This window comes from Penicillium lagena (assembly GCF_028827675.1).
Source record: "Penicillium lagena strain IBT 129212 chromosome Unknown utg000001l_segment0_segment0, whole genome shotgun sequence".
NCBI lineage: Eukaryota > Fungi > Ascomycota > Eurotiomycetes > Eurotiales > Aspergillaceae > Penicillium > Penicillium lagena.
The window spans coordinates 2,422,680-2,443,701 of NW_026623222.1; the positions used below are offsets into that span (position 1 = coordinate 2,422,680).

Genomic DNA, 21,022 nt, shown 5'->3' on the forward strand with positions numbered 1-21,022 from the left:
TACGATGAGTATTACAAACGATGAAATTATGTAGGGATCTTCTTTCTCTCTCTCTCTGTTTCTCTCTCCCTTCCTCTCTATCTCTCTCTCTCTCACCTCTCTACACCCACTCCAATTCCCACATCCGCCCACCCAAAGTCAACGGCGGTCCGGTTCCAGACATTCGTCACAGTACCGTATCGCACGGCCCACCCGATCAAGGATCCCACTTTTTTTTTCTTTTCGGTCCCTCGACACCTTCCATTCCAGTCTGAGTGATTGATCCCTGCTGGCCATTATTATCTCTCTCTCTTTCTCCTCTCATATCCTTCCCTCCACTCTGGCACTGGCGGAACTCTTGATTGTCGGTTCTTCTTTTCTTTCCTTCCGCCCTTCCGTCGCGTCCGCAATCGCTCCAGGACGTGCTTGCGGCCGCCTGCACCTGTTCTGATCAATTGATACCCCCCGGCGGCTACTATGCGTCCTGAAGTCGAGCAAGAGCTGGCTCACACCTTGCTGGTGGAGCTGCTCGCCTACCAATTCGCCTCTCCCGTCAGATGGATCGAGACACAAGATGTGATCCTCGCCGAGCAGCGCACCGAGCGCATTGTCGAAATCGGTCCCGCAGATACCCTGGGTGGAATGGCACGGAGAACTCTAGCGTCCAAGTATGAAGCCTACGATGCAGCCACCTCGGTGCAACGCCAGATTCTCTGCTACAACAAAGACGCCAAGGAGATCTACTACGATGTCGACCCGATTGAAGAGGAGCCCGAAGCTCCTGCAGCACAGCCGGCCGGTACCCCGGCCTCAGCCGCAGCGCCCGCTGCAGGTGCTCCTGCAGCTGTCGCACCTCCTCCTAGTGCCGGGCCCGCTGCGGCTGTGGAAGATGTGCCGGTGACGGCAGTCGATGTGCTGCGCACACTAGTAGCACAGAAGCTAAAGAAGAGCCTCGCGGATGTACCGCTGTCAAAGGCCATCAAGGATCTAGTTGGAGGTAAGTCAAGCTCCTGCCAGGAATGAAGAGATCGCCGAGATTAACACGACGCGCTTCGAACAGGTAAATCCACATTACAAAACGAAATTCTGGGAGACCTGGGTAAAGAATTTGGCTCCACACCAGAGAAGCCCGAAGATACACCGCTGGATGAGCTGGGTGCCGCGATGCAGGCCACTTTCAACGGCCAATTGGGGAAACAGTCGTCTTCTCTCATTGCGCGCATGGTCTCGTCGAAGATGCCCGGTGGGTTCAACATCACTGCCGTTCGGAAATACTTAGAAACTCGATGGGGCCTGCAATCCGGCCGTCAGGATGGAGTGTTACTGCTCGCCATCACCATGGAGCCCGCCTCCCGTCTCGGATCGGAGGCCGACGCCAAGGCCTACCTCGACGATGTCACCAACAAGTATGCCGCCAGTGCTGGGATTAATCTTTCCGCCCCAGCCACTGGTAGTGATGGTGGTGCCGGTGGCGGTGGTATGCTCATGGACCCCGCAGCCATCGACGCCTTGACCAAGGATCAGCGGGCTCTGTTCAAGCAGCAGCTCGAAATTATTGCCCGTTATCTAAAGATGGATCTCCGCGCAGGAGACAAGGCCTTCATCACCTCCCAAGAAACTCAAAAAGCACTGCAGGCCCAGCTGGACCTGTGGCAGGCGGAGCACGGCGATTTCTATGCTTCCGGCATTGAGCCTTCATTTGACCCACTCAAGGCCCGTGTCTACGACTCCTCGTGGAACTGGGCTCGCCAGGATGCCTTGAGCATGTACTACGATATCATCTTTGGCCGACTGCAGGTGGTGGATCGCGAGATTGTCAGCCAATGCATTCGCATCATGAACCGCTCCAACCCTCTCCTCCTTGACTTCATGCAATATCACATTGATAACTGCCCGACCAACCGGGGCGAAACCTACCAGCTGGCCAAGGAATTGGGCCAGCAGCTCATCGAGAACTGCCGGGAGGTGATGGAAGTGGCCCCCGTGTACAAGGATGTCGCCATTCCCACTGGTCCTCAGACTACCATCGATGCTCGAGGAAATATTGGCTATAAAGAGGTTCCTCGTGCTAGTGCGCGTAAGCTGGAGCACTATGTCAAGCAAATGGCGGAGGGTGGTCCGATCTCCGAGTACAGCAACCGCACCAAGGTCCAGAACGATCTGAAGAACGTTTATAAGCTGATCCGCAAGCAACACCGTCTCTCCACGGCCTCGCAGCTTGAATTCAATGCCTTGTATAAGGATGTTCTGCGCGCGCTTAGCATGAATGAGAACCAGATCATGCCCCAGGAGAATGGGCATGCTAAGAAGCCTGGCCGCAACGGCATCAAGCGCAATACGGCACGCACAGGCAAGGTGGAGACGATTCCCTTCTTGCACTTAAAGAAGAAGAGTGAGCACGGCTGGGATTACAACAAGAAGCTTACCGGGATCTATCTGGATGTGATGGAGACGGCCGCTCGCGCTGGCCTCAGTTTCCAGGGCAAGAACGTTCTCATGACAGGTGCCGGTGCAGGTTCTATTGGCGCTGAGGTTCTGCAGGGTCTGATTAGTGGTGGTGCCAAGGTCGTCGTCACTACGAGCCGATATTCACGTGAAGTGACCGAATACTACCAGGCCATGTACGCCCGCTACGGTGCCCGCGGTTCCCAGCTGGTCGTCGTGCCCTTTAACCAGGGCAGCCAGCTGGACGTGGTGGCTTTGGTCGACTACATCTATGACACCAAGAAGGGCCTTGGTTGGGACTTGGACTTGGTCGTTCCCTTCGCCGCCATTCCCGAAAACGGCCGTGAGATTGACTCGATCGATTCCAAATCCGAGCTGGCTCACCGGATCATGTTGACCAACCTACTCCGTCTATTGGGCTCGATCAAAAGCCAGAAGCAGACCCATGGCTTCGAGACTCGTCCTGCCCAGGTCATCCTGCCCTTGTCCCCCAACCACGGTACCTTTGGTAACGACGGCCTTTACTCCGAGTCCAAGCTTGCCCTGGAGACCCTCTTCAACCGCTGGTACTCTGAGAATTGGAGCAACTACCTCACCATCTGTGGTGCTGTTATCGGCTGGACTCGTGGAACGGGTCTGATGGGCGGTAACAATATGGTCGCCGAAGGTGTTGAGAAGCTGGGTGTTCGCACGTTCTCTCAGCAGGAGATGGCTTTCAACCTTCTGGGACTGATGTCCCCTGCCGTCGTCAACCTCTGCCAGCTCGATCCGGTCTGGGCCGATCTCAACGGCGGTCTTCAGTTCATTCCAGATCTCAAGGGCTTAATGACCAAGCTCCGGACCGACATCATGGAAACGAGTGATGTCCGCAAGGCCGTCATCAAGGAGACCGCCATCGAGCACAAGGTCATCAACGGCGAGGACAGTGAAGCTCTGTACAAGAAGGTTGTTGCGGAGCCTCGCGCCAATATCAAGTTCGAATTCCCTCACCTTCCTGATTGGGAGAAGGAAGTGAAGCCCCTCAACGAATCGCTCAAAGGCATGGTCAATTTGGACAAGGTGGTCGTCGTCACTGGTTTCTCTGAGATCGGCCCCTGGGGTAACTCTCGTACGCGATGGGAGATGGAGGCCCATGGTAAATTCTCGCTTGAAGGCTGCGTTGAGATGGCGTGGATCATGGGCCTGATCAAGCACCACAACGGTCCACTCAAGGGCAAGGCCTACTCTGGCTGGGTTGACGCCAAGACGGGCGATCCCGTTGATGACAAGGACGTTAAGCCGAAGTACGAGAAGTACATTCTGGAGCACACTGGAATTCGTTTGATTGAGCCGGAGCTGTTCAAGGGCTACGATCCGAAGCAGAAGCAGCTGCTCCAGGAGATTGTCCTTCAAGAGGACCTGGATCCCTTCGAGGCCTCCAAGGAAACGGCAGAGGAGTTCAAGCGCGAACATGGTGAGAAGGTCGAGATCTTTGAGATCGCTGACTCTGGCGAATTCACCGTCCGTCTTCGCAAGGGCGCTACGCTTCTGATCCCCAAGGCACTTCAATTCGACCGCCTTGTTGCCGGTCAGGTGCCCACAGGCTGGGATGCTAAACGGTACGGTATCCCTGAAGATATCATTGAGCAGGTGGACCCTGTCACCTTGTTCGTCCTGGTCGGCACTGCCGAGGCCATGCTCTCTTCCGGTATTACTGATCCGTACGAGTTCTACAAGTACGTCCATCTCTCCGAGGTCGGCAACTGCATTGGTTCAGGTATTGGAGGTACCCACGCTCTGCGTGGCATGTACAAGGACCGCTACCTGGACAAGCCCCTACAAAAGGATATTCTGCAAGAGTCCTTTATCAACACCATGAGTGCCTGGGTCAACATGCTGCTCCTGTCCTCCACCGGCCCAATCAAGACCCCAGTTGGTGCGTGTGCCACGGCCGTGGAGTCTATCGATATCGGTTATGAAACCATTGTCGAAGGCAAAGCCCGTGTGTGCTTCGTTGGTGGCTTTGATGACTTCCAGGAGGAGGGCTCCTATGAGTTCGCCAACATGGGGGCCACTAGCAACGCCGAGGACGAGTTCGCCCACGGCCGTACTCCCCAGGAGATGTCGCGGCCGACCACCACGACACGCGCTGGCTTCATGGAGTCGCAAGGTTGCGGTATGCAGCTTATCATGAGCGCTCAGCTCGCCCTTGACATGGGTGTGCCCATCCATGGTATCATCGCCCTGACGACGACCGCCACTGACAAGATTGGCCGATCCGTTCCTGCTCCGGGTCAAGGTGTCCTCACCACCGCTCGTGAAAACCCGGGCAAGTTCCCTTCGCCTCTGCTGGATCTCAAGTACCGTCGCCGCCAGTTGGATCTGCGCATGAAGCAGATCAAGGAATGGCAAGAGTCCGAACTCCTCTACCTACAGGAAGAGGTGGAGGCCATGAAGGCTCAGGCCGGCGAATCCTTCAACGAGTCGGAGTACATGCATGAGCGTGCTCAACACATCGAGCGTGAGGCTGTTCGCCAGGAGAAGGATGCCCAGTTCAGCCTTGGCAACAACTTCTGGAAGCAGGATTCACGCATTGCTCCTCTGCGCGGAGCTCTGGCCACCTGGGGTCTCACGGTTGATGATATCGGTGTGGCCTCCTTCCACGGTACTTCGACTGTTGCCAACGACAAGAACGAATCCGATGTGATTTGCCAGCAGATGAAGCACCTTGGCCGTAAGAAGGGCAATGCTGTGCTGGGTATCTTCCAGAAGTACCTCACCGGACACCCTAAGGGTGCTGCCGGTGCCTGGATGTTCAATGGCGCCTTGCAGGTTCTGGATACTGGTCTGGTTCCTGGCAACCGCAACGCCGACAATGTGGACAAGGTCTTGGAGAAATTCGATTACATCGTGTATCCCAGTCGTAGCATCCAGACCGACGGCATCAAGGCCTTCTCCGTTACCTCCTTCGGTTTCGGACAGAAGGGTGCTCAGGCCATTGGTATCCACCCCAGGTACCTGTACGCCACTCTTGACCAGGCCCAATACCAAGCCTACAAGACCAAGGTGGAAGCTCGCCAGAAGAAGGCCTACCGCTTCTTCCACAATGGCCTGATCAACAACAGCATCTTCGTTCCCAAGAGCAAGGCGCCCTACGAGGACAACATCCAGAGCCAGGTCTTCTTGAACCCAGACTACCGCGTGTCAGTCGATAAGAAGACCTCCGAGCTCAAGTACTCGGCCACGCCCCCCAAGATGGAGAGCCCGAGCGAAGAGAGCACCCGGCAGATGGTCGAATCCCTGACCAAGGCCAACGCCTCGCCGAACTCGAAGATTGGTGTTGATGTGGAGAGTATCCAGTCCATCAACATCGAGAACGAGACCTTCGTGGAGCGGAATTTCACACCGAGCGAGCAGGAATACTGCCGCAAGGCGCCTTCCCCTCAGGCTTCGTTCGCGGGTCGATGGAGTGCCAAAGAGGCAGTCTTCAAGTCCCTGGGCGTGAGCAGCAAGGGTGCTGGAGCTGCCCTCAAGGAGATTGAGATTGGAAGCGACGCCAATGGCGCCCCCGTGGTCAATGTAAGTGATGACTACCTTGTGTCTCCTAATGAATTAGTGACTGACCGATTCTTTCTAGCTCCATGGCGCCGCTGCCGCTGCCGCCAAACAGGCGGGCGTGAAGCAGGTCAGCGTCAGCATTAGCCACAGTGACACGCAGGCTGTTGCCGTGGCGGTCTCGCAGCTTTGAGATGCGCGTACATTCGTGTTCCATAGAGATGTTTTGTGACTTTTATTTTGAGACGTGATGATTGTGATTTATGTTAGATTGCGGGCCAGTTCCGTCTCCTGGCCTGCTTGTTTATAATGGGAGTAATGACATTTTCTTCTTCGTGTTCTATCTATATTAATCTGGACGTAGATCAAAGAGGCAATAACCCCTGGAGCCACATAGATTTTTGCATCAGTATGATGTCGCCTCCAGCCTGCGGTTAACTACTATCGAATTTCGTTTTTAATTCATTTCTTTGCATTTGAGATGGGTTACATGTACAGACGTTACTCAGGTTTCTTCGCCGTGACCGCTGCACGATTCAACGGTCCCCAGTTCTCTCGGGGATTAATCTGGTACCGCACCAGCCGTCTCTTGGTATGCCTCTCTGACGCCTCCCGGCCCAGAGCCTCATCGAAGACGACGTCCAGCTCGCTTGGATGCGGCCGCTTCGTTCCCCGTGTTACAACCGGCGCCCCGGCCTCAGTAGTCGGTTGGACTTTTGGATCGGGACCTGTCTCCTTCGAGACAGCGCCCGCCCAAGCTTGTCGCGACCCAGAACGATACAGAGTAGCTTCCACGTGAGTGATCAGATCTTTCACATCTTTTCCTGCCTCAATGGCAGAAAGAAGGTCCTTCTTTAGCAGAGAAAGCCATTGGTCTTCGTCATGCAGCTTGCGCAGGTTATCGCGACTCTTGCCCATGATGGCAGCGCCAGGGGTTCCGGTTTTCAGGGAAGTCTCCTTGATGGGCGATCGTTGGCGAGCCCACTCACGCATGATCTCCCAAATCACGTCCCAGGGCGCATCGGTGCGGATCGAGTTTGGTTTTGCGTGGCTGCGCGTGGAGCGGTAGCCGAGGCCGCGGAGAGCGCCTTTGAACTCATTAATTGGGATAGTGGATGTGTGCAGGACCTTGGAGAGGAAGCTCAGAGAGAAGTAGAACGGATACGGCTCTGAAACAGCGGGGTCCATACGGGGAATAATCGCTGGGTATTCCGCATTTGTGGCGCTAGGAGCCGGCGTCTGCTCTGGAGAAGGCTTAGAAGAGAAGGAACTCAAGTCCAGATCTTCCTCGAGGGCTGTGGTCAGCATACCCTCAATCCGAGGAATGGTGTGGTAGAGGTCGCGGTCAGCGCTGGGGAGCATGTCCAGCATCTTCTGGATGAAGTGAGGGTTGTGCAGCGGACCTGCCCACATGGGGCCACCCAGATGCGTCTTGAAGCCGCAGTGCTCGCAGTTGGGGCCGGCCACTGGCCCTTGGGACACCCCAAAGTGGTAGACGGGATTTCCCTTGCGGTCGAGCTTGCTCTTAGTCGCACCGAGGGACTGCGTCGACCAGGCACCACATCCGGCGTCACAGTTGTAAACGACCATCGTATTTCCGGCCAGGAACTTGACCTGCGCAGGAGATCGATAAACGCGCACAAAGACCCGAGCGTAGAAGTCGATGGATAGCGAGAGCAAAGGCTCAATGGCCAGTCCGTATTTGGCGGCGGACATGGCGAGGCCATTCAAGATCAGTCGCAGGCCGCCTTCGTGACACTGTGAGCCTTTGAGTGGGATGCCACCATAGAGAGAAAATGCCTTCTCCGAATACCCCGTGGAAGCCCAGACACCTGCGTCGGTGCAAGTGACACAAAGCAGGCCGCCATCCTTGACTCCCAGCACTGCGGCATCCATGAATGGGGCGGCGGTGCCATAAGGGTCCAGATCGATCACATCGAACCTGTTCGTGTTATTGCGGCTGTACATATAGGCGCGTGCATCACCGAGATTTGGCTGGATGCGGTTTTCAAGCCCATTGTACTCGATATTTGTCTTCATGGAACGGATCGCAGATGCCGACAGGTCATTGGCCACGACTGTCGTCACGAATGGCAGTTCGGAGGCATAGCGGAGCGCACGCAGACCAGTTGCGGACAGGGCATCGAGGATGGTAAACGAGCTGGTCCGATTGGGATCGGACTGGATCTCGGGGTCATTCTGAGCCGGAGCTGGCTGCTCGCCGGCTTTAGTCTCTCCCTCGGTCACCGGTTTCGAAGTCTGATTCTCTTCCTCTTGTTCACTTCGCTTCCTTTTCTTCCCCTTTGTCTCATTCCCAGCCGGCCGCGACTTCTGCCTCTGCTCTGCTTTCTGCTTTTTCAGATCCACCAGGTGCTCTCCGTAGGCGCGGATGGCCAGAACACTCAAATCGCGATTGAATTGCTGGATCGGGTTGTAGAAGACCGACTGCACCTCGTCATCGTCCTTGAGGTCTTTCTTTGTTCCCTTGGAGGCGGCTTCTTGGGAGGGCGGGTTCAGGATATGGGCCAGGCCCTCTTTGATGGCACGGTATTCTGTGCCTTTGTGTTGCACCATCTTGCTGGGTGTTTCCACCGTAGGATTCTCCATGGTGCGAGCGGTATTTGAAAAGAAGGATCTCGTCGTGAAGGATGCGGTAATGGAGGATTGGAGTGCACAGAGATGACAAGGATGCGCAAGGCCGATGAGACTGCGGGAATTAGAAACGCATCGTGCGGTGAAACAAGAGGCAGCGGACAAGGACCCAATAAGGCTCATGGACTCGGAGGTTGAGTGAGCATGAGAGCCGGGGTTGGTTGCGGGAAGGAAAAAAAAAAGAGGCGGCAGAACGGACCGACCAAGTGGATCGAGAGTACAAGTATATAGTAGTTAGTAGTATTTAGTATTAAGATTAATTAACTATTCTATCACAGACAATAATAACAATAAGAGATAAATACAGAGATCACACCCTTCATAGCCAGTCGCCAATGACCGGCACCTGGCTGTACATCTCGTTCCAGCCCTTGGCCTCCCAGCCCGCGCCATCGCCTGCCCGGCCGACAATCCCCAGCGCGCCGGCAAGCCAGAGGGAGGCGCCCAGGGCCGTGATGCCATTGACCATCCACCACATCTTGCGCTGCCGCTTGGCACGCTCCGGGTTGTCCGAGTGGCCGAGATAGCCTCCCAGAGAGCCCTCGTTGCTGCCGCGCTCCCTCCGCGCCGTAGTCACCTTCCAGCCCATCCAGGTCGCCCATCCACCAACAAAGTGCCAAACGCCCGCCGTGACGAAGAACAGATAGAACAAATTCCAGAACGTAGGGCTGCGCGCAAAGCCATGGGCGACATATCCTAGTCCAACGCCGGAGCTGCCGCCATCGACAATCAATGGGGTGGCGCGGTTGACGAGAACATGAAGCCCGATGAGCGGCGCAAGAAAGTATCCCGTACGGGCCTGGACAGAGATCCTCGGCCAGAAGGACAGTAGGTGCCGCTGCGCGCGAGTCTCAGCACCGTAGAGCCGGGCTCGCCGTGAAGCACGGATATTGCGCAGAGCAATTCCAGAGGCAATGTGCGTCAGGATGGGGATGGTGAGAACGAGATGCTCGAGGCCGGGGGCTTGATAGACGGGCCGTGTGAGCAAGAGGTACGATTCGCTGGCAGGGACCGAGCGAGTTGCCAATGGGATGAGCGAGGTATTGACAAAATGCAACACGGAGAATGCGGTGGGAGGGTATGTCGAGTATCTCTGGAGGGCCGATACTGTTGTTGGTTGATTCAATGGTCAGCGTTTTCAAAACGATTGGGGGAGTGGGAATTGCACATACACCAGGTATCCCACCTATTCCCTCGCAGGCCGAGCTTGGAGATGGGAAATCCTGGCTCGGGGGAGGTTTCTGAAAAGTACTCGCCGCTCTCCAGATCCGGGCTCAGGTCGTCGACGGGCGAAGGATCCAGCTCCTGCATGGAGAAGAGGGACCGCGCATCGCCGTCGTCGGTGGAGAGTTTCTTGAGATCCATTGTGTATTCAACAAAAGAGAAGAAGAAGAGAAAGAGGAAATTCGTCAGTCGTGCATTATTGTTGTTGTTTGTTGGTTGGGGAGGGAAAAAGGGAAACAGAAGACTTTCACTTTTCTCTCTTGCTCCACCGCCAACAAGCACAACCAACCACCCCAAAATGCCCCCAGTATGTGATATTAGTATCATTAGTTGTCTCGCTGCTAATTACTGCGCATACAGAGAGGCTTCACGAACCCTGCCCCCAAGGTATACATTCTCCACCCCAATCAAGCCTGACTTAACTAACCGCCGCAAACAGACCGAGTCCGCGCGCTCGGCGCTCAGCTCCTTCACCTGCACCCTCTGCAACAAATCCTACTCGCGCCACCCAGAATATGAAGCGCATATTTCCTCCTACGACCACCAGCACCGCAAGCGCCTGCAGGACCTGAAGCAGCTCTCGCGCGACCCCAACGCCGCCGAGAAGGCCCGTCGAGCGGAGCGCAAAGCCGACGCCGACGCCGGGCTGCGAGTCATTGATAAACCCGGGGATACTGCGGCGTCAAATGATGGGAAATCCGCCGGTGGTGGCAGAGGAGGTGGTGGCTTCAAGAAGGGGGGCTTCAAGAGCTCGTTCGCAACTGTCAAGGGCACCGCGGCACCTGCATCTGTCACGAGGAAGAACGTACTCGGCGACGACGGAGATGGGGATGACTCAACGAAACTAGCAAAGAAACAGTTGGCCTCATCTAAACCTGCGGTAGGTTCCAATCTCGCTGGTGACGCGGAGAGTGATACCGACGAAGATTACTACGATCCTCGACGGCCAACGGACTGTTTCGCCGGATGTGCAAGCATGCGGACAGCTGGAGCGGCGCGGTGAAAAGGATGGGCAGATACATCGTGGGGAGTTACGCACAGGCATTAGATGGGAGCATGGCGTTATGGATAGGATACCTCTTTGCAATCAAGGTTCGGATTGTCTATATTTGCAAAAATCAAAGAACCAACAGGGCCGTTACGCTGCGCGGAAAGAAACAGATCCTAAGGATGTAATCGTACACGGCTTTCCAAGAATCTGTCTAGGAGAGAATAAACGACGCGCACATAATGAGACACACAACCGATATAAAAAAATAATAAGGACAGAGGAAAGGGTACTAGGCACAGGGTTTGATTAGGGCGAGCCGCTCACTCGCCCTTCCGCCATTTTCACTCACAACCGCAGCAGCTTCGCAGCCTGGCCGACAACAGTGTCCTCCTGGGGGAAGGCCATGTTCTCCAGACCGACGGCGTACGGGGTGGGCACCTCAGCACCAGTGACCCGGACAGCCGGGGCGGTCAGGTAGTCGAAGCCGTACTCCATGGAGAGCGCCAGAATTTCGGACGAAAGACCGAACATGGGGAAGCCGGACTCGACGACCATCAGGCGGCCGGTCTTCTTGAGCGAGGCGATGATGGTCTCGACATCCAGAGGCTTGACGGAGCGCAGGTTGATCACCTCCGCCTCGACACCGTACTTTTGCTTGAGCTGAGAGGCGGCAGCCAGGGACTGGCCGACACAGCGGGAGATGGAAACAATGGTCAGGTCCTTGCCGGGGCGCTCAATCTTGGCCTTGCCGATGGGCAGGACAAAGTCGCTCTTCTGGGCGGCCTCGCTCATCGGGAAAACCTGGCCGTACATAAGCCTAGCGGGCGGAAATTAGTTCCCCGGTCCAGCAGATCTCGGAAAGGGCCCGTCACTTACTCGTTCTCCAGGACCACGACCGGGTTGGGGTCCCGAATGGCAGCCTTCAGCAGACCCTTAGCATCCTCCGAGCTCCATGGAGAAACCACCTTCAATCCCGGAATGCTGCCGTACCAGGCCGAATAATCCTGCGAGTGCTGGGCGGCCACACCGGCGGCAAACCCGTTGGGGCCGCGGAAAGTGATGTTGCAGGGCTGGATGCCACCGGACATGTAGTGGGTCTTCGCGGCCGAGTTGATAATCTGGTCAATGGCCTGCATGGCAAAGTTGAAGGTCATGAACTCGCACTAGGTGCGGTCCGCAATTAGCACAGGCTCTTCCGGAATACCCTGGGGTTCAATCCCAGACGAGAGAACTCACAATCGGGTGTAGGCCAGACAGAGCAGCTCCGACAGCCAGACCACAGAAACCGGCCTCCGTGATGGGGGTATCAATCACCCGCTTGGGTCCGAAACGGTCCAGAAGTCCTCGTGTCACCTTGTACCTGTAGCAAATGCACAATGTCAGCGATCCAGTCATTCCACTATTGGTATTGCCGCCAACTCGGCCATAAGATCATCAAACATACGCTCCGTTGTACTGTGCAACCTCCTCACCCAGAATGAAGGTCTTCTGATTGCTCTCCAACTCCTCCGCCAGGGCCTCGTTCAGCGCATCGCGGACGGTGACCTCCTTGACACCACCCTCGGTCGCATATCCCCGGGAGCGCAGAACCGAATGGGCGCAGGCGGATTGAGGCAGGGCCGGGCGGAGAGAGGAGGAAGCAAGGCGCGAAGACAGCAGGCGAGCTGCTGGGCGGAAAAGCCGGGGAGCAGCCATGGCAATGAATTGGTGGAAGACGAGAGAGCAAAGGCGTCTACCAAGGAGAAAAAAAGAAAGACAGAAAGAAGTGGCAGGGGGAGGTCGATAGTAGATAGAATAATAATAGTTAGAGGAAATCTTTCTTTCCTCTGGCGACAATCCGTTGGGCCCGCTGACTCAGCCGCAGCTCACCGGCCGCTGCTTCCGTTTCGGGATTGTAATGTCACTTACCATCTCCCTTTCTTGTCTGTCTGCTCTCCTTCTTCTCCGTTTACCTGTTCCTATTCCCATACGAGGAAGGAGGTACGGTCGCTCCCTCTCTGAATGTCATCCCCATAGCCTGCCGCCCTGATGTTGCTGCTGCTGTGGCTGCCGCTCTTCCCGTCGGCGCTCGCCGCCCAGCCTTCGGCGCCCGACCCCATTCCCGCTCCCCTGCGCGGGCTCGAGTTCGGCCAACTCAACTTCCTCCACACCACCGATACCCATGGCTGGTTGGCCGGCCACTTGCAGGAGTATGCTCCCGAGGGTTGACCCCCTAAGGCCCTACTGATCCCCGTCGCAGACCATCGTACGCGGCAGACTGGGGAGACTATGTATCGTTCGCAACGCGCATCCGGGAAAAGGTGGAGGCCCAGGGTCAAGACCTGCTGGTCATCGACACCGGCGACCGAGTAGAAGGAAACGGCCTGTATGATTCGTCCGAACCCAAAGGCGTCTACATCTCGGAGATACTCCGTCACCAGCACATCGACCTGTTGACATCGGGAAACCATGAACTGTACAAGCAGAACACATCCGAGGCCGAGTTTTTCACCACCATCCCCAACTTCCGAGGCAACTACATCGCGTCGAATATTGATATCTTCCGTCCCGGAACGGAGGAGCTGGTTCCACTGGCCCCGCGATACAAGAAGTTCACCACTAAACAACAGGGCATCCGCATCACGGCGTTCGGCTTCCTCTTTGATTTTACCGGCAACAACAACCGGACCGTGGTACAGCTAGTCGAGGAGACCATCAAAGAAGATTGGTTCCAAGAAGCCATTCGGGACAAGGACGTGGACTTGTTCCTGGTGATCGGCCATGTGCCGGTCAAATCGCAGGAGTATCAGGCAATCTTCAAGGCAATTCGGAGCATTCGCTGGGGTATCCCAATCCAGTTTTTCGGTGGACATCTCCATATCCGCGATTACGCTCGCTACGATGCCAAAGCGGTTGGTGTGGCAAGCGGCCGGTTCATGGAGACCATCGGTTTCCTGTCCATCGACGGGCTCTCCACCTCCAAGCCTGTGTTCAAGCGCCGGTATATTGATAACAATCTCTTCTCCCTCCGTCATCATAGTGGGCTCGATGAATATGAGTTCCCTACGGAACAAGGCCGAAACGTTTCGCGCCTCATAGCCGAATCGCGCAGTGCCCTTCATCTGGATGAGGTGCACGGCTGCGCTCCGCGAGACCTATGGATGTCACGGGTCAAGTACCCAAGCAATGACAGTATTTATACCTGGTTAGAATCGCAAGTGTTGGTGGATTCGCTGAAGGACGAATCTCGTGGTGAAACACCCGCGCTGGCCATTATCAACACGGGAGCCATCCGGTTCGACATTTTTCAAGGCCCATTTACACAGGATACAACATTTATTGTCTCTCCTTTCACGAGTGGATTCCGTTATGTGAAGGATGTCCCATATGACAAGGCACAGCTGATTGTGGAGATCTTGAACAAACAACCCCAAATTTTGCGCACTGCTCACTTTTCGCCTCTCACCACCTTGGCGCCTCCCGAGCAACTAGCTTACTCGAACGATATCGTGGCCGACCTGACTGTCGGTGCTTCCAATCCACTGCAGGTCCCGCTGTCGGGCCAGGAACCGGAGCTCATCCCCGGGTACACAACAAAAGATGATGCAGGCACTGATGGCGATGATACCGTTCACTCACCCATCTCCTTTTACCGGGTACCGAACTGCATCCAGGCCCTGGTGGCTGCCAATGCCTCTGCGGTGCCAGAGACGGTTGATTTGGTCTACATTGATTTTATCGAGCGACATGTGGCGCTGGCCGCCAAGTTCGCTGGTCTGGACGTGAATTTTACGCAGGAGAGCGAGGTGTACATGCCGTCCATGACCCTGACGGACCTCATCTTGGACTGGGTGAAGACGTATTGGAAATGTGAGTGAGTGCGATCTAGACCGAACATAGTCCATCTATATCGAGCCATCTTGGATGGTATAATGCATCTGAACGCGGTATCTACTTCCTTTCCTGATCAAGTAGAAAGCTGCTCTGCAGTGGGAATCACATAAATGTCGCATAGACAAGGTTCTCTAGATATAATACAGCCGCGCCATCTCCCTTCAGTCACCGCCAGTGAAGGTGAGAACGCCCTTCCCACTGCGATAGCCACCCAGAGTACCCTGGACACTCTCTGCCAGCTCCGGTCCCTCGGTGTCCCACGACCACTTGACATCGTCGACGGGGATGTCCTGGAACCGGCCCGCCCGGGTTAACTGCAGCACATCCTTGATCGTGTTCTCCTTGAGCTCGGGATGCTTGTCCCCCCACTTGCTGACCCAGAATCCGTCAAAGGCAAGATTCTTGAAGATCAGCAAGCCCGAGGGCAGGGCCACCGGCTGCTTGGACATGGCTCCGTATGTGACCATGTGGGAGTTGGGAGCCAGGGTCTTCGCCAGGGCCGTGGCGCTCTTCCCGCCCACGCAGTTCAGCGCCAGACGAATAGGTTCCCGGCCCTGGCGAGTGAGCTCGTGGACCATCGCCCGGAAATTGCCCGTGAGCATCTCCTCTTCCGTTACGACAGCAGTCGCGCCCAGGTCCTTCAACTCCTGCTTGAGCGCCTCTGTCTCTTCGGGCGTCTTCCTCTCGCGAACAACATTCAGGGTCTTGATACCCCATTCCCGACCCAGCTGGATAGCGGCGCGACCAACACCGCTGTTGGCTCCGTTCTGGATGAGCCATTCCTCCCCGGCGCGCATCCAGTCCCATTCACAAAAGTCACGAATCATGCGGTAAGCCGTGACGGGGTTGACGCTGACAGTGCCGATCTGCAGCGGCGTCAATCCCTCCTTGTTATCGATCTTGATCAGCTGCGACTCCTCCAGCTGCGCGTGTGTCCGCCAGGTGCCTTGTCCCGTCCGCTTCATGATGACCCAGTCATCTTTGCTCAGGTTCTTGACGCCCGCACCGACGGAAATGACCTCGAACGCGCCCTCGTTGCCGCCCACGGCGGCAGGCTCGGATGTGCCAAGCGTGGTCTGAAATGGCGGTTTGCTTGGGTAGACACCTTGTATCTGGTTGACATCGGCCGGGTTCATAGGCGCCGTGAGGAGGCGGAGGTTGACTTGCGTGCCATGTGGAGCGGAGATCGAGTGCTTGTGTAGACTAATCGTAGACGGTCAGTCGTTTGGTGTTCTATCGGGTCGGGCAATACCTACGAGAGAACATCCTTCGGCTCGCCGTATTTCGAGTAGATGAGCGCCTTCGCCTGTGTGTAGCCGTATGTCGAGATCGCTCTCCGGCCCTCGGCCAGGGAGGACCGGGATGCAATTAGCGGCGACCAGGCTGCAGCTCGAGGTATGCCCGGGCTGCGAGCGCCCTGGGTGACCGCTCGAAGAACACCGCGCGAGAGCATAATTGAAGAAAGATGGAGAAAGGGGGAGAGGGAGGAGGAATGGAAAGAGAATGATGGAAACAGCCGAGATGACGTTACTGCGCTCGGTCCGAGATCCACCGGGTTAATATGTAGTTTGCAGTGTATAGGTAGTATTATCTATGTAATAAATCAATAGTGAACATATAACCACCATAATACTACCTGGGGTATGTCGATAGACAGTATGTAATCCGATGTCGTCTGTCAGTCCCCTTTGCTCCCCTTCCTCTCTTCCACCATCCCTTGTCCACCTACTTCCCTCTTCCACCCCTCCACCATGGCCAAATCGAGCTCCGACATCTTCATGAGCATCAAGCCAGAGCACATGAACAACATCGCTTCGGGCGCCAAGAACCATGAATATCGGGGCTACCTCCTCCCATCGAGCGTGCGTCGCATCTGGTTCTATAGCACGAGTCCCGTCAAGCGCCTTGAATATATCGCCCACATCTCACCAGGGAAAATTCCTGGGCAAGTCCCAGAGGATGGCGGGATCGGCAATGCAGACTTCAACGCGGGCCGGAAGCAATCCAAATACGGCTACGAGATTCTCCAGCTGTGGCGGTTACGGCAGCCGCTCAGCTTGGAGCAGGCCATCACGAGAGGGATTCTGAAAGGGGCGCCCCAGAAATATTGCTGGGTGTCGTGCAGTCTTCTCCAGAGTTGCCCGCTGGACCGACAGGATCTCCTGATTTCCAAATTATCCGAGGAGCAACCTCCTAGCACTCTCCCGGCCCGGGGGGGGGATATAGATCTATACCCGAGTATATACAAAGACCATCTACTCGAAATATATCTACAGGGAATTTTTGACTCTAAACCATATTGTTTGTTCCATCTCCAAAACACAGAGCTTATATATACAAGGGCTAGTTGTAGTTAGTTATATTGTATATACTAACCCCTCGTTGTGTGTACATGAAGCACGGGCCACCGCGGGAATCCACCTCGTTCTTGTTCTCCGACTCTTTTGAACCAACTCCTTCACCCACTCTCAATGTCCCTTCGTCGCGAGGCAGAGAGATGTGTCGCTAATCAACATGCCCTCGGCCTTAATGCCTTTATCACTCCATTGCCACGCGCAGGCCAATGGCTGGACCGCGTGAAGGAGGCTGATCTGCGCAGGGAGCAAGGTACTGGCGAGACCACCACTTTCCCTGGCGCAGTCATAGCTAACGAAGACATGGTGATTCAGGGAACCCAAGGTCTTTCGTTGATGGCCGTCTCGTCTCTATCAAGGACAATATCTGCACCCGCGACCTCCCCACCACGTGCGCGTCGGGGATCCTGGACAAGTTCTCCAGTCCGTTCAATGCCACCGTTGTCGAGCAACTCGAGGCCGCTGGGGCCGTCATCGCGGGGAAAACGAATCTAGACGAGTTTGGCATGGGATCACACTCAGTTCATTCACGGTTTGGTCCAGTGAAGAATGTGCGACAAGGCGGGGATGGGCAGGCTGTCTCCGCCGGTGGTAGTTCCGGGGGAAGTGCAGTTGCTGTCGCTGCCGACCAATGCTATGCGTGAGTGATGCGCATTCTCTCTTCGCCACATTGGCTAATTGGGTGAATGGTCTACAGCGCACTGGGAACAGATACGGGAGGCTCTGTCCGCTTGCCCGCTGCATACACGGGGACAGTTGGGTTCAAGCCATCGTACGGACTAATATCACGATGGGGAGTGGTCGCATATGCCAATTCTCTGGACACGGTTGGAGTCTTGGGGAGAAATGTATCTACTGTCCGGCATGTCTTCGGTGGGTTCTAGGTCGTTTCGATGTGGAGGACCTCCCACACTAATCAATTCCCGATAGGCATCGTGAACCAATATGATGCGCGCGATCCTACGAGCCTCTCATCTTTCTCTCGGTCACGGATCATGTCGCACCTCCAGACACCCCGATTGGCCTCCCGATTGACATCTGCTCCCCTTCGAATCGGCGTGCCGGTGGAATATAACATTTCCGAACTGGCCCCTTCCGTTCGCCGTGCCTGGCTTCTCTCTCTGGCACACCTGCAAGATCAAGGTCACACCATCTATCCAGTCTCATTACCAGCAACGAAACACGCCCTATCGGCTTATTATGTCCTCGCACCTGCCGAAGCATCCTCGAACTTGTCAAAATATGACGGTGTGCGCTACGGGACTCGCGCCAACGGCCCAGACAGCGATGGCCAGCCAGATGGCTACCTTTACGCCAACACGAGGGGCAGCGGGTTCGGATCAGAGGTGAAGAGACGCATCCTTCTAGGCACTTTCAGCTTAAGCGCAGATGCAATCGATAACTACTTCATCCAAGCACAACGGGTGCGTCGACTGGTCCAGCAGGACTTTAATGCCGTGTTTACAGCCAAGCATCCGTTGGCCGCGACCGATACGCAGGACACAGAGCGCCGTCCTGAGCAGCCGGATGTGGACGTGCTCGTGTGTCCGACGGCCCCCTCTGCGCCGCCAAGGTTATCGGATTTCACGAGACCGGCCGCCGAGTCGTCACCCCTGGACGCGTATGTCAACGACGTGTTCACAGTCCCAGCCAGCTTGGCTGGTCTGCCCGCCATTTCTGTGCCGGTCACGGTGGATGGCTCCAGTCAGGATCCGGATGTGGCGGGTATTCAGGTAGTAGGCCAATACGGAGACGATGACCTGGTGATGAGCGTGGGCGAGCTGCTGGAGGGTCGGAGACTGAAATAATTGGATACTTGTATAGCACCCACCCTCTTTCGATACCTATATGTATGACTACGATGAGAGAGACTAAATTTATGATATTCGAAGCCTTGCAATTGGTATATTCCTGCCGAACGCCTCATCCATACACTAAGACATTTCTACGTCGCCGTCAGCCTCTGTTGCTACAGGAGCGTCCGCACCGACAGAAGGATCCACGGCGTGGTGGGGAGTGCCCGCGCTCATCGCATCTTCCAGTGGCGGGTTCCCTGCAGCGTCGCCGGTGGCCGTCGGCGTCTGGTGATTGCTGTTGGCTGCCGAGTCGGACACCCCAGCAGGCGTGGGAGCAGACACAGCCGAGTCGAGCGCAGCGCCGACACCACCTTGTAAAACCTCGGATCCACCGACCACACCAGACCCAGGCCCGTCCGGGCCCTCGGTGCCGTTATTCCCAATCACGTCGCCGTCGACACCACCCCAGGTGAACATGGCTTCCACTTCATCCACAATATCGGCCAGCACATCCTCAACAATCTGCTCATTGTATCGCTCACCCATGGCTCGGATAGGCTCTCCAGTCTCGGTGCGCTCAGGGGGACCAACCCACCACGGGCCTTCAAAGCGGCATTCCGCCGCACCGCCGCCGTAACAGCTCACAGCGGGATAGTAGCCAATCATACCGTCATCAGCATTCTCCCGCTCGCCAATCCCAAGATTATTCGTGCCATTGGCGAGACGACTCGCTGGAGGTAGGAATGCATAGAGTTCCTTGAACGGCGTGCCCATCTGGACGCCATTTTTAAAGATGGTAATGCTAGAGCCGGGAAGTGTCCGAAGGGAGGCATCTTCACTATTCAGCGGAGAGGGCGGACCGAAAGTTGGAGTTTCCTTGAGATTAAACGCATAGTCACGGAGCTGTTTGGTCGCAAAGACATTGGACTGTTGCCAGCAAAAGTCGGTTTTCCAATGGAAGGGGATGCGATCTCGAATGAGATTAAACGCAACGGGAGACTTTGTTGAAGAGCTGGAGCTGCCGTCTCCATCCACAGCGGGGTCGAAGGTGCCTTCGACGATTTTCTTGTGTAGAGACAGCGGCGGGAGAGTGATAAGCATGCCAATGACATCGCCTTCGTTAATGGCTTCACCCTTGGGGAAGAAATACTCGCACCGCATCCGATTCACCACTTCTCCGTTCACATCTCGAATTCCATACCCGTAGCAGTCCACTCCGACGTTGACGTCGAGATCGGCTTCGCGCCGAGCGAATCCAAACCGAACATGGCCTCGCGGAGCAGTACCAGGACCGCCGTTGTGCGGTGTTGATTCAGAGTCTTTGACCATGCCACTAATGATTCGCGCCTCGTAGTAGAAAGTACCCTCTCGTGCGCAAACATTGGCCCTAGCTGTGTGCCATGAATCGTTTGTCGCCACCGCCGTGGCGTCTTTCGAGAACGAGATCGCGGCTGGGGAATCCTCGAAGCTGAATCGTGCATGGTATGGCCGGACATCTGTCTGGCGGTACTTAATATGCGGAAATCCAGGATCCGCAATGGCGTAGGTATATCGGAATCCATTCTTGTTTGTGAGTTTATCCACAACTTCATAAAAGTCCCAACTCTGGCCCAGCACCTCTGACCTCTTGCTGGTGACAAGATTGAATTGGCGAGTAGGAGGAGGAAAGCGATCAGACTGGCGAGGTTCGGCGAGAAGGAGTGGGCGGAGAATACTGAGATCGGAGCTGGGGAGAGCGGTGCTGGGAGCGGCGGTCGCCCGCTTTTTGGGCGGCGGTGCGTCCGGATCTAAGCCTTTGGCTTCGCGCTTCTTGCGACTGTCCCGTTTGTTGCGTTTGGCGCGAGCCGTGTCGCCTTGGACCGATCCAGTGCTGGCTGGGGCTGGCGAGGATCTGGCGTTGAGATCTGAGAGAGGAACGGGGAGTACCGGCGCATTCCCAGGTGCCAAGGTCGGAGAATTGATATTTGACGAGGGTGCAGAAGACCCAGGAGCTGTGCCGGAAGCCATGGCATGAACTTGGCTGGTGACAGAGTATTGAGTATAATGGGTGTTCCCAGCTCTGGTCGAGGAACAGGAAACATGGGCGGTCAATAGATAACACCAGCAGATCAGAAGGCGGTGGATGGATTAGAGGCCACCGCCAGGCAGAAAAAAAAAGAAAAGAAACACGGATC

The 21,022-nt window shown here is 55.9% G+C and overlaps 9 protein-coding genes across 9 annotated transcripts; 4 read left to right on the top strand and 5 right to left on the bottom strand.

Moving 5' to 3' along the window:
* Window positions 1-456: 456 nt before the first annotated feature.
* N7510_001043 (trifunctional fatty acid synthase subunit FAS2) lies at window positions 457-6,151 on the top strand (the record flags this gene model as incomplete). The annotated part of the gene is made up of 3 exons (XM_056972970.1): window positions 457-976; window positions 1,040-5,982; window positions 6,041-6,151. 3 exons carry the CDS (start codon window positions 457-459, stop codon window positions 6,149-6,151), a joined length of 5,574 nt encoding a protein of 1,857 aa, XP_056838087.1.
* Window positions 6,152-6,459: 308 nt separating this feature from the next.
* Window positions 6,460-8,565, bottom strand: N7510_001044 (tRNA (guanine26-N2)-dimethyltransferase; the record flags this gene model as incomplete). Its single annotated transcript, XM_056972971.1, has 1 exon — window positions 6,460-8,565. One exon carries the CDS (start codon window positions 8,563-8,565, stop codon window positions 6,460-6,462), a length of 2,106 nt encoding a protein of 701 aa, XP_056838088.1.
* A 364-nt stretch (window positions 8,566-8,929) lies between these two features.
* Window positions 8,930-9,975, bottom strand: N7510_001045 (MCP1 family protein; the record flags this gene model as incomplete). The annotated part of the gene is made up of 2 exons (XM_056972972.1): window positions 8,930-9,717; window positions 9,783-9,975. 2 exons carry the CDS (start codon window positions 9,973-9,975, stop codon window positions 8,930-8,932), a joined length of 981 nt encoding a protein of 326 aa, XP_056838089.1.
* Window positions 9,976-10,132: 157 nt separating this feature from the next.
* N7510_001046 (putative C2H2 finger domain protein) lies at window positions 10,133-10,837 on the top strand (the record flags this gene model as incomplete). The annotated part of the gene is made up of 3 exons (XM_056972973.1): window positions 10,133-10,141; window positions 10,195-10,221; window positions 10,274-10,837. 3 exons carry the CDS (start codon window positions 10,133-10,135, stop codon window positions 10,835-10,837), a joined length of 600 nt encoding a protein of 199 aa, XP_056838090.1.
* Window positions 10,838-11,170: 333 nt separating this feature from the next.
* On the bottom strand, window positions 11,171-12,520 carry N7510_001047 (pyruvate dehydrogenase (acetyl-transferring) subunit E1 beta; the record flags this gene model as incomplete). The annotated part of the gene is made up of 4 exons (XM_056972974.1): window positions 11,171-11,642; window positions 11,702-11,988; window positions 12,062-12,185; window positions 12,270-12,520. 4 exons carry the CDS (start codon window positions 12,518-12,520, stop codon window positions 11,171-11,173), a joined length of 1,134 nt encoding a protein of 377 aa, XP_056838091.1.
* A 333-nt stretch (window positions 12,521-12,853) lies between these two features.
* On the top strand, window positions 12,854-14,682 carry N7510_001048 (metallophosphoesterase family protein; the record flags this gene model as incomplete). The annotated part of the gene is made up of 2 exons (XM_056972975.1): window positions 12,854-13,014; window positions 13,065-14,682. The coding sequence occupies 2 exons, from the start codon at window positions 12,854-12,856 to the stop codon at window positions 14,680-14,682; spliced, it is 1,779 nt and encodes a 592-aa protein (XP_056838092.1).
* A 177-nt stretch (window positions 14,683-14,859) lies between these two features.
* On the bottom strand, window positions 14,860-16,151 carry N7510_001049 (enoyl-[acyl-carrier-protein] reductase; the record flags this gene model as incomplete). Its single annotated transcript, XM_056972976.1, has 2 exons — window positions 14,860-15,901; window positions 15,955-16,151. 2 exons carry the CDS (start codon window positions 16,149-16,151, stop codon window positions 14,860-14,862), a joined length of 1,239 nt encoding a protein of 412 aa, XP_056838093.1.
* A 298-nt stretch (window positions 16,152-16,449) lies between these two features.
* Window positions 16,450-18,860, top strand: N7510_001050 (glutamyl-tRNA(Gln) amidotransferase subunit HER2; the record flags this gene model as incomplete). The annotated part of the gene is made up of 5 exons (XM_056972977.1): window positions 16,450-16,936; window positions 17,192-17,305; window positions 17,368-17,692; window positions 17,750-17,925; window positions 17,983-18,860. The coding sequence occupies 5 exons, from the start codon at window positions 16,450-16,452 to the stop codon at window positions 18,858-18,860; spliced, it is 1,980 nt and encodes a 659-aa protein (XP_056838094.1).
* A 126-nt stretch (window positions 18,861-18,986) lies between these two features.
* Window positions 18,987-20,855, bottom strand: N7510_001051 (SPRY domain-containing protein; the record flags this gene model as incomplete). Its single annotated transcript, XM_056972978.1, has 1 exon — window positions 18,987-20,855. One exon carries the CDS (start codon window positions 20,853-20,855, stop codon window positions 18,987-18,989), a length of 1,869 nt encoding a protein of 622 aa, XP_056838095.1.
* Window positions 20,856-21,022: the final 167 nt, after the last annotated feature.